The sequence below is a fragment of the Zea mays genome, chromosome 5 (assembly GCF_902167145.1).
Source record: "Zea mays cultivar B73 chromosome 5, Zm-B73-REFERENCE-NAM-5.0, whole genome shotgun sequence".
NCBI classification, from domain to species: domain Eukaryota; kingdom Viridiplantae; phylum Streptophyta; class Magnoliopsida; order Poales; family Poaceae; genus Zea; species Zea mays.
In genome coordinates this window covers 39,812,643-39,826,581 of record NC_050100.1, presented here as the reverse complement: position 1 = coordinate 39,826,581, position 13,939 = coordinate 39,812,643, and the positions used below count along the sequence as shown (strand labels likewise).

General features: G+C 55.8%; 1 protein-coding gene across 1 annotated transcript in view; it reads right to left on the bottom strand.

Moving 5' to 3' along the window:
* Nucleotides 1–8,560, bottom strand: part of LOC103628156 (uncharacterized) — a 38,432-nt gene extending 29,872 nt beyond the window's left edge. Inside the window, 1 exon segment of the mRNA XM_020538313.3 lies at nucleotides 8,448–8,560. Coding sequence (XP_020393902.2) covers nucleotides 8,448–8,560 — 113 coding nt within the window.
* Nucleotides 8,561–13,939: the final 5,379 nt, after the last annotated feature.

Below are 13,939 nucleotides of genomic sequence, written 5' to 3'. Positions count from 1 at the left end.
AGCAAACGCCGAGCAAACGACAACGTTACCTGAGCCCTCGCAGCCTCGGCCCGCGCCCGGACCACCTCACAACCGTATGAACTCCACATCCGGTCATAGAGGGCCCCGGCGGATTCCTTCACCACGGGGTCTTCGACCTCAAAGATATCTCGCCCAAAATCCTCATCTGCCTGGTCGAGGGCCTCAAAGTGCCGGCAGCCTTCGCGAGAGAGCGCGTTCATTGCTGCCTCGCAGGTGACCAGGGAGGTGAACGCCATCAACCCCGCCAAGACAGTGGGGAGCTCCTGCAGTTCCTCCTGCACCCATTCCAGACAGCGAAGTCCGGCCTCTCGCTCCGGCACCTCGAAGTCACCCGTCCGCACACCTAGCTCGCGGTATGCAGTCATGAGCTGCGTGCGCGTCCGTTCGGCCTCCGCTCGCATCGCGGCCTCGGCCCCCTCCGCGCGGCTCTCCAGGGCAGTAAGCCGCCGCTGCAGCTCTCCGGCGAGCTCCTTGGCGATATTGCCTTCCGCCCGCGCCAGCCTGGCCTCCGCCTGAGCAGCCTGCTCTTTGGCGATGGCTTCGCTGGCCTCCCTCCTCTCCCCCACCAGCTGGCGCCGGAGGTCAGCCTTCTCCTTCTCCAGGGCGGCCACCTTCTCCGACAGTTTGCGGCACTTGCTGTCGGAGGCCGATTTCTCACGGACAGCGTCAGCATGTTGCGTCCGAAGTCTCTCGACCTCGGCAGACAAAGCTGCCGTGAGGGCCCCCGACGCGGTGCGGCTGGTGAAGTCAGCCACCTGCAGAACACACGTAAGGCCGTTGCAAAAAAAAGAGAGGGGGGGGGGGGCGGAGAGGGCATAGCTCGGCGGACCTGACTCAGCGCCTCCGCCGCTCGACTCAACGCCTCCGTCGCTCCCCTCAGCCGGCGGGTCGCCACGCCCGCCTCGTCCCTGACCAGCGCGAGGGCAGACACCTCGCCTCCGGCGCCAAGGGTCTCTCCCCCCGCCTTCGGCGCTGGCGCAGCCATCGCGATCGCCGCGCCAGGCATAACCAGAGCAAGCGGGCCCTCGTCCGACCCTGCAACGCGTCAACAAATTAAAAAAAAACGTGTGTATATATTTATATAGACTTACCCCCAAGATAATCCTCCACATTAATCTCGGTGCCGAAGTCGGCAACGCGTTTGCCGGGCGGCGGTAACGTTCGGGCCGCCTTCGCAGCCTCCGCCACTCCGCTGACAGACGGCACCACCTTCGTCAGCGTGGGGCCTCCGGCGCCCACCATCACCTCCGGCGCCTTGCCAGGCGCAGAGGCGCCCACCTTCGCCGGCAGCGGCGGCTTGCCTCCGCCGGAGGCCTCCGCCTTCGCCGTTCCCCGCTGCCTCTTCGGCCGAGCTTCGTGAACCCTCACAGTCGCCTGGCGTTTACGCGCCGCCCCTTGGCGATCCTTGTCCATCACTGCCCACACAACATGACCGATATTTCGCCCATAAGGAAAAACTCTCCACCGATGAACCATACGAGATGTAAAACAGTCCTCCTCAGCCGCGCAGGGGATAGGAATGTCTTTAGGCCAACAACCCCCGGTAACCCTCAGCATCCGAGCCGAAGACTCCCGGAGCTCGGGCGAAGACATCCTCTCCCACGGGGCCGCACACGTCCTCATTAACTCTCTAGCGAAACTATCAGACACCCCAAGTCTTCCCATCGCAGTACCTAATTTTCTCTTTTTCGAGGAGGCGGCGGCCACCAGCGCAGGGTCGCCTCCAGTCTCCACCGCCGGTTTCTTCCCACGGCGGTCCGCTTCGTCTTGACCAGGGTAGCCGTCGTACGGCAGTTGATTTAATTCGAAGACCCTGTTCAAACGTTCATTTGACCCGCGGATGTCAAAGCTGCGCTGGCCTTCCGTCCTCGGCACATAACGCCCCACGAGCCGCACCGCCAAGTCCTCCGCATCACGCACAAAGGCGGCCGGGTCACGGTTTCGCAAATTCAGTGCGAAGGCAGGACTTCGCACCACCCTTCCTCCGTGAAAGGGCATCTGGCGAGGGCATACTTCGCCCAGCGCCCAGCCGTGCGCCAAGTGCCAGACCCCGTACGCCACGAACTCTTCAACTAAATCTCGACCGCTGCTCTGACCGGCGGCGCACCGAAGGGCCCCTTCGTCTGCATCATCTTCTGCTACTTCATAAGGCGGATACGCAGAGTAATAGTGAGAGCACATTTCGGACACGGGGAGCCCTTTATGGCCTTCGATAGTAGCCTCAGCAACATAAAACCAAAATTCATTCCAATTGCCCCACTTGTTGCGGGCGCACGGGACCAACTCCACTACTGGCATTGTGGTCTTGCCGGTCTTCGGCGTGAATGTGCATGACCCGAACTGGGCAACTCCGTCCTCAACCATCCTTTTCTGCCAATGCAAACAATAATTCTTCGCAAAAACTTCAACTGACGGCTGTCCGCCGTACGAAGTCGTCGCCCAGACATACTTCGCCAGCGCCACTATGGCGTTCGGTGTCAGCTGATGTATTTGAACGCTGAATCTACGCAGGACTTCGCTGACAAAACGGTGCGCAGGCAAGCGAAGTCCGGCGACGAAGAACGCCTCGAAAACAACCAACTCGCCCTCCGGCTCGGGGACCTCCTCCGTCCCCGGAGCACGAGCGACTCCGCCGCCAAAGTAGCCCAACCGCTGCATATCTTCAATACGGGCTGACGTCATCCGCGACACACCAAATTCAACAGAGTCGCCGGCGCGCAACTCCTCCACCACCACGTTACTCAACGTCTCCTCAGACGAGGCGGCGGCCGGCGGCGCAGCGTCGGCGGAAGAAGAAGAGGATGGCATTGCTACGTACCGTCGTCGGCGGCGGGCGGTCTGCTTCACTCGAGCCAGAACGCCGGCGAGCAAAGGGAGCAGCGGAGGAAAAGGAGCAGCAAGACGGCGGGCGGCTAGGGTTTTACGGAGCGCGGAAGGCAGAGTTCAAACAGCGCCGCCCCCGCCCCCTTTTATAGGCAGGGCGCGGCTCTTCGGGAAACCCGCAATCCGACAGGCCGCGACGCTTCGGGAAACCCGCAATCCAACAGTACGCCGTCCATCAACGGTCACATCAAAAACCCCCGCGGAACCACTTCGAGCGAGGGCAGCGTCTCCGCCATCTAGCGACGTCTTCGGCACCAGGTGACTTTGTCGAACTGGTCCCTCGGAGGGCAAATGTTGGGGCGAAGGCAAAGACGCCACCCTTCGCTCGAGGCCTTCGCTGCAGCCGCTGGTCCGACGGAGACAAAGCGGGCAGGGACACCCTTCGCAGGACTCGGCACTTTGACGAGGGCCTGCGGCGACGTCCTACCACGCCGCGTCCTCGTTCAGTCCCAAGGCCCACGTGTGATCTGGCCCATTGTAACGGGCCCCGCGTGGCCGCCTCTGTATTACGGGCCTAACTTGTAAAGGAATACTTGTAATTACGGTCTGTAACCCTGCTTTATGGGAATATTCTGGGGATAAAATAGGTGCCTGAGGGCACATGCGTCCTTAACACAAGACGCTGGGCACTCAGATACCTATAAATACCCCCGCACAGTGCCCGTGAGAGGCTAGATGAACAGAGCTATTGCCCCCGTGCACGTAACCCTGTTGTCACCACTATTCACCCTTGTTGGCTTTCTTGCTGCTGTGAGCGAGTTCCAACAAGCTCGTCCACTCGGACCTTCGCCGCTGCCCTCGTTTTGGTAGTCTAGGACATCAAAATCAAAAACTAAATTGATTCTCCAATTGAGAAATACAAAAAAAAGTATAACTCTCGAGGCCTCTTCAGTACTCCTGGGCCGATGTCCGCTGGGGCTGGGCCATCAAAGGCCGAAGCCCAGCCACGTGTTCGAGCTAGCCGGGCCTAGATTCCTAAACTGGAAAATAGAAATGAGATTCCAATTACGTGTCTATAGAGATCACAACAATCTACTAAACCCTAAACAGCACAGGTCTATAAAGAAGGCACTACCATACAACCTGCAAAAAGCACATCCTCAATTATGGCCGTGTCGTGCCAGCACATGGGCTCAGCCATTGGCCCATAATTACTTATATGTGTCAGGCCAGCCCAAATAACCTAGAATGCTAATAGAGTGTTTGGTTTGAGAAATCATATCATCCAAATTAAGGTGGTGCATCATGGGTTCATTCCTCAGATTTGGTGGGATGACTCCATTCCTCATATTAGTACTAACTAACTAACTATGAGGAATGAGATGGTGATGGATCAACTCATTCTATTCCACAAACCAAACAAAAATAGTGAGGAGTGAGAAGACGATGGACTAGTTCATTCCTCAAACCAAACACCCCATAAGTGTGTCATACGGACCCATATACATACAACAGTAATACATAAACAGAAAGTACATAATATATATATACACACGACTAAAATAAAATTAAGATGTTTTGTGACTGCCACAATAAAAACATTTGGTCACAAAGAAAAATAGTATAACTAGCTCAGAAATAATATTCAGTTCTCAGTTAAGTGTTTAGTTGAGTACTATACGGCCATACAGAATACATATACAATTATTATCATCACTATTCACTATCCCCATCTAAGTATTAGTTCTCGAAGGCCGGTTGAAGCTCTGGATTCTCCAAGTTGTGTTGGTCCTGTGGGCTTTGACGAACCTTAGTTAAATACTGAGTCTATGTTTAGTGAGCTTCAATGAGCCTTAGTTAAATGGGCTCTGTCAGACCGGCCTGTGAGCTTGACTTGAGGCCCAGGCACGGCCCACATATTAAATCGTGCCAGACCAGACCCATAATTAGGTTAGACCGTACCAGACCCAGACCGTGCCTAAAATTGTGTACTTTGGACCGGTCTATTAGGCACAACACAAATGTACACCAATACCTCGCTCCATTACTATCCTGTCTGTCGATGTGCACATTACCATTGTTATTAGGCAATCGTCACCATCACCAAGGCGGAGATAGCACCAAGATGCTAGAACGAGATTGCAAATCGTGGCATAAATGTTAGCGGTCCCAAATTACAGTACATGATAGTACTTACACTCTCATACAACACTAACACACCCTCATGCTTCGCACTAAACGGCCAAATGGACTGTGATAAACGGATCAGCAATAGACACGACACAACTCATAATAATATTTACGGTGGTTAAGTGATAATATGAGAAGTGTTCTAAAATGATATGAATATAAAAAAACCCTTTTTGTCATCCTAAATGAGAGTTGGAGAGGGCAAAGCCGACGGTGGCGGTGTGCTAGGGCAGATCGACCACTTCGGTGCATCAGTGTGGCGTGTCACATGTCAGTGAGTCCAACACGAAACGGTGACGGTGAGGTGACAACAGGCGAGGGTTAGCAAGGGCAGGCGATGATGTGGTGGTACATGGCGACGGCGGCAAGCGACAGCCATTGCCTCGTTGCAACGGTATAGTGAGACCTAATTAGATAGTGAGCGCATGTGACGTCATGGTGCCAAGGTAAGATCCTACCGATAGCCTACCCATCTACTGGTGCGGACTACGAGGCAAGGTAGCGGCACTGTGTGCAAGATACTGATGAGGCTTTATTTGGGTACTCTAGTATTCATCCCGATCCACATGTATTGAGGTGTATTGGGGTGTAAAGTACCCAGACAAAGCATGAGGCGACAAGATGACAAGTGATGAGGAGGTAATGTGACGCTGGTAACGAGCGAATTAGGTCACCCAACTGATCATTCGATGGCCGAAGGAGCGAGCGAACCGTGAGTGAGCTAGCGCTAGAGGAAGAAATCGAACGGCTCGATGGGGAGTTGGCTGAGCAGTGGAGCGTCGAGAAAAATTAGATCAAAGCCTAATTTTCATTAATTACAAGCACGGCGGGAGAGGGGAAGTCCTCAAGTCCCTTGGAATGATTGAGGCAAGTGCCAATATCGAAGATTGAGTGGAGAAGAGAGTGTTCGTTTGTGTGTTGCTTGTCTTGCTGTTTGGTCTCCTGTTGCAGGGACTCTACTGACATATTTATACATGGAGGGGGTGTCCGCAGTGAAGCCTGGTGTTGTATTCGAAGGAGAGGTGCCCTACAAGCTGACGTGACGATGTTGTTGACTTGCGCCCGCTGGTTTCCCGCTGAGAGCCGAGGAAGAGGCCGTACGCCCGAGCCCCCGAGGGAGAGGCTGCCCATTCCGTAGTTGTTGTAACAGCGCCAAGTATGGGCTAAAGGTCTGCTTACGGGGTGCGTCAGTGTCCTTGCGTGGGACGACGTCGAGATTCCCTGCGACGCTTATCAAGGTCCGCGCTTGCCGTTGGGCGAGGCGGAGAAATTGCCTGAGGGCTAGACTCGGTGTCAGGTGAGGCGGAGATTGCGCCCGTCGGTTGGACTCAGCGTCGGGCGAGGCGGAGATTGCGCCCATGGGTTGGACTCAGCGTCGGGCGACGCGAAGATTGCGCCCGTGGGTTGGACTCGGCGTTGGGTGAGGCGAAGAATTGAGCCCAAGGGCCAGTCTGCTCTATCTTGTCGTATTAGATGTCCCATCAGGGGATGACAGGCGGCGTGCGCGCACTGTAGCGGAGACGTAATCATGTTGTTGCGCCCAGATGTGATTCCCGTCTTGTTAGCCACTATGCTCTGCTGTCGCGGCGTGGGGTAGGTACACACATTAAATGTGGATGTTTCCTTCCTATTTTCGGGTGCTTCTATCTCATCTGCCTGATATTGGCTCGGTCGAGTCAGACAGAGCGATGGTGACCTCGGGCGAGGCGGAGTTCTGCCCGAGGCGAGAGACTCTCGGGGAGAGGTCTCGGTTTTAGTAGGTTCCTCGATCATTTCCCCTCGGGGGGTTTCGTCCTTACCTCTCTGAGTGCATTCTTCGGGGGATAATTCAGGTATCCCTAATTTTTACCCCCGACAGTAGCCCCCGAGCCTTCCAAGGAAGTACTTTGGTACTTGTTTGGAGGCTTTGCTGCTCGCTCGCGAGTGTGCTGCTTTTTGAGAAGTAGAACATTTTATTTTCCGATGGGTGCACGCGAGCACACCCGTCGGGTGTAGCCCCTGAGGCCCCGAAGGAGTAGTTGACTCCTTCGGGGGCCTTTGTATTTTAATAGGCCCCGTTTGATCTTCAGTCGATTTGTGGGAACCTTTTACGTGGTTTGCGAGGACAACCCTCGAGCCTTTTCATGGAGCAAGAGGTCGGTCGAGGGATGTCTCGACTTTTGGTTGATACGCCACTTAGTCACCTCTCCGCGAGGAGGAAGGGGGAATCTGTCATGCTACCCTCGATGGGCGACGGGCAGGACGTTTCCATTGAGCTGTTACCGGGTAATCCGAGCGGGGGTCCGAGCTCCTTTCGATTGGAGTCGGCTAGTGGTTTAGAGACATGCCCCAAAAGATGCATGCGGGTGATTCGCCTGGTCCCGAACCCGTTTGATGGGGTCCGAGGGCCCGATGCCTCCCTATGATGGGATACCGTCACGATTCGCTCCTGACGGTCTCGGATATGTCTTAAGGTACCTCGGGTCGCAACCCGAACTAGGGCCATGTATGGGCGTACCTATAGTCATCCCTTACTTTGTGCTCTGGGGCGGTTATGGAGCCCTTCTAAGGGGCCAACCTTCGAACCCTTGATCAGTATTGGGCTCGGAGCCCTGGAGTCCTAAGGCGGTTCTTCCATACCCTGCCAAGGGCTGAACCTTCGAACCTCTTAACAGTATTTTTCCTTGCTTTTTCTCCTCCCGCCTGAGGCAGAAAATGCCTTCTTTCGGTTTGTTGGTTCCTTTCCGAGGTGTGTTTTCCGAGGCAGAGGACGCTTCCTTCCGGTTAATTGCCAAGAGGATAGAGGGTAGAGAAGCTGAGGGTGGAGAGCGTACCTTTTGAGGCAGAATGCGGAACGACGCTCGGCGTGTTTGGGATTCAAAACGACCGTCGTTCGACCATTTACAATTCGCACCTTGGTGGCTCCGTCCGTCCTATATAAAGCTGACCGAGACAAAGACTTTGGACCGTTACCTTTGTCGTTCCAGCCTTCTTGCTTTCATACACCATTTTCTCCTTCCGCAAAAGAGCCTTTCGTCATCTTCTCGTCCTCTTCCTCTGTTTTGATGGTGGAAAAGATCACCGTTCTTCCTCCTCACGACCCATGGCCCATTTCCTCCGTCAATGATGAGGATTTGGAGGCACTGGTTGAAGCTAGCTTGCTCTGCCCCTGTTCCACTTGCCCGTAGCCCGAGTGGATCGCGTCGCATGACGAACAGGTGCCAGATCCGCTCGCGGGCTACATAGTGAGCTTCACCTCGTTCCATGAATAGGGTTTTGGAGTTCCAGCAAGCCGCTTTATGCGGGCTCTGCTGCACTACTATGGGGTGGAGCTGCACAACTTCAACCCCAACTCCATCGCCCAAGCGGCCATCTTCATCGCCGTCTGCGAGGGTTACTTAGGGATCGAGCCCCATTGAGACCTGTGGGTTCACCTCTTCCATGCGGAGCCCTTCTCCCCGCCCAGCGAGGTGAGGAGGGTGCGCCTCGCCGTTTGAGCTAGCAGCTGCACGCTCCAGTTGCGCTCGGACTGGACGCAGTTGTACATCCCTGTCACCCTTACCTCGTCGAACAAGGGGTGGCAGAGTCGGTGGTTCTACCTCCGCAACGACGACGAGCGGTTGCCGGCGTTCACGCACCGCGTCGTCCTCGGAGCGGACGAGCGATGGAGGTGGGGCCTGCCTCGGGAGCTCCAGACTCACTTGAAGTCACTGTTGGAGGCCCGACGGAAGATTTGAGATCACGGTCTCACCACGGCTGGAGTTGTCGTGGCCTTCCACCGGCGGCGGGTTCTGCCACTGGACGACCGCCGGCTCCGCCTCAACGAGATGACCCCCGAGGCCTCCGTGGAAAGCTCCTGGATGGCTTTGGCCGCCCTCCCCACTGACAAACTCCTCTAGCGGGTGAAGGAAACAATGGGGAAGGCGGATTACTCCATCGTGGTGCTGATGCGCCCCGAGCAGGGCTATGTATCCTGAGTGAGTCCCCTATTTTTCGTCTTTGTTTTCGGTTTTTTCCCTCTTCTCATCTTAGTATTACCTTCTAATCCCCTATATAGGGGCTCCGGGGCTTCCAGACTGCACGACTCTCGGTCCCAGAGGATGTGGCGGCCAGAAAGGTGCACCGGCTGGCGGCCGAGGAGAAGAAGAGGAAGGACGAGGAGAAGAAGCGGGCCCGCAAGAAGATGTTGGCCCGTGATTCTTTGGAGAAGCGCCATAGAGCGCGGGCAAGAGATGGGCTTCCACTCGAGGCCTCTCCCAGTACCGAGGAGGAGGACGACGACATTTTTGATGAGGGGATGGTGGTTCGCATGGGCTTCAGCCCCATGGTCAGGCCCAGGTCCACGCTAGCCTTGGCAGGCCCCTATGGCGGCGCATCCCCTTCCGCGTAGGGGCCAACAACATCCCTGTCTAAGGCGCGAGTATCAGCTGAGCCTGCCCCCGTCCGTGTCTCGGTGGAAGAGGCGGGAGCAGTGGAGGGGGAAGCCACCCCTCCCCGAGGAAGCCGGCGTGGCACCCACGAGTGCAGAGGCCGGGACCCCTCAGCGGCTGCCCATTGCGGGGAACACGGAGGAGGGGCCCATCACCCCCTCATGCAGTCGTTCTGGGGCCCGTAGCGGCCCCGACCATCGTTCCGCCCTGGCCCTACGTCGGGGGTTACAGAAGAGGTGACCACTGCCCCGCCTACGTCAGTGGTGGGGCAGCAGGGGCCGGAGAGCCGGAGGCCGAGGCCTTCTGCCATGTCTATCTCTAGGTAAGTCGTTGAAATACGAGAACGTCTTATGTGTAAGGTTTTTTCTCTGATTGTCGTTTTTGACCTTAGCTCTAAACATCGAGCCAATGCGCCGATCTTTATGGCCACCAAGGCGGTGAAGCGCAGCGTCGGGACGTCTGCGGGGGCCTCATCCCGCCCCCTTCAGCCTAGTAGACACCTCAGGAGGGCGCAGAGGTGGTTGTGCTCGCTCCTGGGGCAGCGGTCGAGCTCGGCACCCCCGTGGCCGAGGTGGCTCCCACGCGTCCCGCATCACCGGTGGAGGCCATCGTCGTCACCTCCGAGGATGAGGCGGAGGCGGGTACCGCTGCGCCGCGTGCAGCATCGCCCATAGTCTCTAACCTCTTACGCACCATCACCGACACCCCCGAAGTTGCATCGAGCTCGGGGGTGGGGCACGCCAAGGAAGCCAGTTCCTTGGTGTCGCCCGAGAGGATAGTCGGCGAGAGTCTGCTCGGCGACAAGCTTATCATCGAGCTCCTATCTCGGGGGGTAGCGGTGACCTTGTTCGCTCTGGGCCGGACCCCTCTATATGGAGATGCCGACCCTAGCGTGGACGTCCACCGAGGGCGACCCGTACTTCGTCCTCAACGACCTCGAGGAGCAGGAGTTCTGGGCTGAGTTCAGGGCGTTGGGCCACGTAAGGGCGTTGCTCTCTTTGTAGAAATTCTTTATCCCTTAGCAGCATGATGACGAGAGTATTCTCCCCCTTAGGAGCTCATGATGAGGTCGATGTCTAAGTCCATCTTCATCCGCCGCGAACGGGGTGCCTGGTCTGCGCTACAGCGCCATTGGGCCGTGCTACTTCGGTCGAACGAGCAGCTGGCATGGAGGATCATCGAAGTGGTGGACATGATGTCTCGGTGCGAGGGGCTGAAGGAGGAGGGCGCGACCGACCGTGAGGAGGTCCATCGACTCAGGGACAAAGTCCATGGCCTGAAGGTAGAGGTGGACCGTCATGAGGGGGAGCTGCGGCAGGCGCAAGATTGCTTCCAGGTGGTGGCGTCGAGCAAGACGAGGCTTCCCTCCACGCTGACTCGCTCTCCAAGTCCCTGGAGGATGAACGGTCTTAGGGTCGGGCTCTGAACGCCAGGATAGAAGGTATTTCGCCGAATTCTTGTTTCGCCTTTTGTGTTCGATCTTTTTTCTTAGCCTTAGCTTGACACCCTCGTCCACTTTCTAGGTCTTGAGAAGGATCTGGAGGCCGCAGCTAAGACCTCTTTGACCCTGTCCTGGACCGTGGAGCAGAAGGGGACCGAGCTGAGGGAGTTGACCGACGTGGTGGCAGACCTCTTCTGGGACCTCAATGTGGTGGGCATCCCTCGGAGTGGATCCCCGTGGCCCCGTATGCAAGCCCTAGGTGGCTACGTATGGGAGAGCTCCACGGTGCCGTCCACCTCGGGGTGAAGCGGGCCCTGGCCATGATCGCCTCCCACTATGAGATCGATCTTGAGCGGGTGTGCGATGGCTACGTGATCCCCAATGAACCCGAGCTGGCCACCACCGAGATGCAGAGGCTAAACGATGTCGTCGAGGGGCCAAGGACTTCGCTGGCCCACCACTTTGAGGTCAAGGTGGTTCCTCCTCCCCCGTCGCCAACCGCTATCGTGCCCCCTGCAGGACGTCCTCCGATGGCATGAACCTGGTCATCGCCCTGCAGGGAATTTTGAAATTTTTTGTAATATATGCTAAGAACATGGTGGATGCTGGATATCAAACTTCTATCATTTGCTGTGTGGTTTTTTCCGTTGCTTTGTGCCCACCGCCTTAGTCCTACTGTCGTGTCCCCGTCTGAACGTGAGTTACCCTTTAGGGAGAAAATAGTGAGTGAGAAAACCGTATCCCTGAGGCGTAGGTGTTCCTGCAGCTCGACTATCTATTCTTAGTCGGGATGTTCTCTATTCCTAAGGGTTTTCGCGTTATGACTTGGGCGAGGCTATGAAACATGTTTGTTTTCAAAACTGCGAGAAAAAAGGCAACACAGAGGAGGGGTTCCCCATTCTAGCCCCCGAGGGAGGCTCGGTTTTGAAAGCAAGGCCGAGCCTCTCATGAGAGCTATTCTTTATTAAATATAGAGGACATAGTACAAATAGGCCTGCATGCCTAAGGGTAGAAGCGACGTCGTTGTTCTATATTCCACGCATTGTCGTAGACTTCTCCTTCTTTGTTATAGAGCTTGTATGTTCCTGGCTTCAGCACCTTGGCGATGATGAAGGGCCCTTCCCAAGGAGGAGAGAGATTGTGGCACCCTCGATTTTCTTGTCGTAATCGAAGCACCAGGTCGCCTTCTTGGAACCCTCAGGGTCGGACACGCCTTTCGTGGTAGCGCCGAAGGGACTATTGGTAGTTTGCTGAGTGAAGGAGTGCTACGTCCCGAGCTTTGTCCAGTTGGTCTAGCGAATCTTCATGGCTGACTTGATTGTTGTGTTCGCTATATGACTGCAGCCTTGGGGAACCATACTCCAAGTTAGTGGGTAAGACGGCCTCGGCCCCGTAGACGAGGAAGAACGGCATGAATCCTGTGGCTCGGCTCGAAGTAGTCCTCAGGCTCCAGATCACTGAGGGGAGCTCGATAAGCCACCGCTTGGCGAACTTGTTCAGGTCATTGAAGATCCTCAGCTTCAAACCCCGCAGGATCATGTCGTTAACATGTTCCACCTACCTGTTGCATCTCGGATGAGCCATTGCGGACCAATCTACACAGATGTGATGATCGCTACAGAAGCCGATGGACTTCTTCCCTGTGAACTGGGTGCCATGGTCGGTGATGATTGAATTGGGGACCCCAAAGCGATGAATGATATCTGTGAAGAATGTGACCGCCTGCTCAAATTTAATATTGGTGATGGGCCAGACCTCGATTCACTTGAAGAATTTGTCGATGGCGACCATCAGGTGCGTGAAGCCTCGGTTGCCATTTGCAGAGGATCGACAAGATCCAACCCCCACACCACAAACGACCACATTATTGGGATCATCTGTAGGGCATGGGCTGGCATGTGTGTTTGCTTTGTGTAGAACTGGTAGCCTCAGTAGGACCGCATGATCTTGATAGCATCAGCTACCATAGTAGGTCAGTAAAACCCTTGCCTAAAGGCATTGGCGATGATGGTTCAGGGCGACGCGTGGTGCCCGCAAGCCCCCGAGTGGATTTCTCCCAGCAACTTTTGCCCTTGGTTGATAGGTATACATCATTGGAGTATTCCTGAAGGGTTGCATTGGTACAACTCCTTCTCTTCTCCTATCAGCACAAAGGTCTTCCCTCGGCGGGCGAGGCATCGAGCCTCGGCCTTCCCTATAGGGAGCTCTCCTTGGAGGAGGTACTCTAGGTAAGGCATCCTCCAGTCCGAGGCTAGGGCGACCCTATCACTATCAACGTCAATCTGCATAGCCTCGGGGCCATCAGCCGGCAGCGTTTCGTCGTGGGGGGCGAGCTCGGACGCCTCTCTAGGTATCATCGAGAGCTTGTAGATGTCCCTAGCAAAAAATGTTTGGGGGACTGTGGTCCGAGCCAAGGCGATCTTCTCCAGTTCGTTTGCTACCTCGTTGTACCAGCACACGACGTGGTTGAGCTCCAGGCCGAAGAATTTATCTTTGAGGCGCCGAACTTCCTCGCAGTAACCCTCCATTCTTGTGTCATGGCAGCTCGAGTTCTTCATCACCTGGTTAATGATGAGCTGGCAGTCCCCTCGGACGTCGAGGCGCCTGACTCCTAGTTTGATGGCGATGCGCAGACCATTGACCAGGGCTTCATACTCGGAGACATTGTTGGATGCAGCGAAGTGGAGACGTATGACGTATCACAGATGTACTGAGGGGTGAGCTGAAGAACAATCCAGTGCATGCCCGGTTTTCATCAGTGATCTGTCGAAATACTCAGCCCATAGCTCTGCCTGGATTGGAGTCATTGGCAACTGGGTATCAGTCCATTCGGCCAGAAAGTAAGCCAAGGCCTGGGATTTGATTGCCTTCTTGGGGGCGAACGAGACAGTCTCTCCCATGAGTTCGACCGCCCACTTGGCCACCCTGCCCGAGGCTTCCCTACTCTGGACAATTTCCCTAGAGGGGAGGATGACACCACCATCACGGGATGAGACTCGAAATAATGGTGTAACTTCCTCCGAGCCAGGACCACCATGTACAACAACTTCTGAAC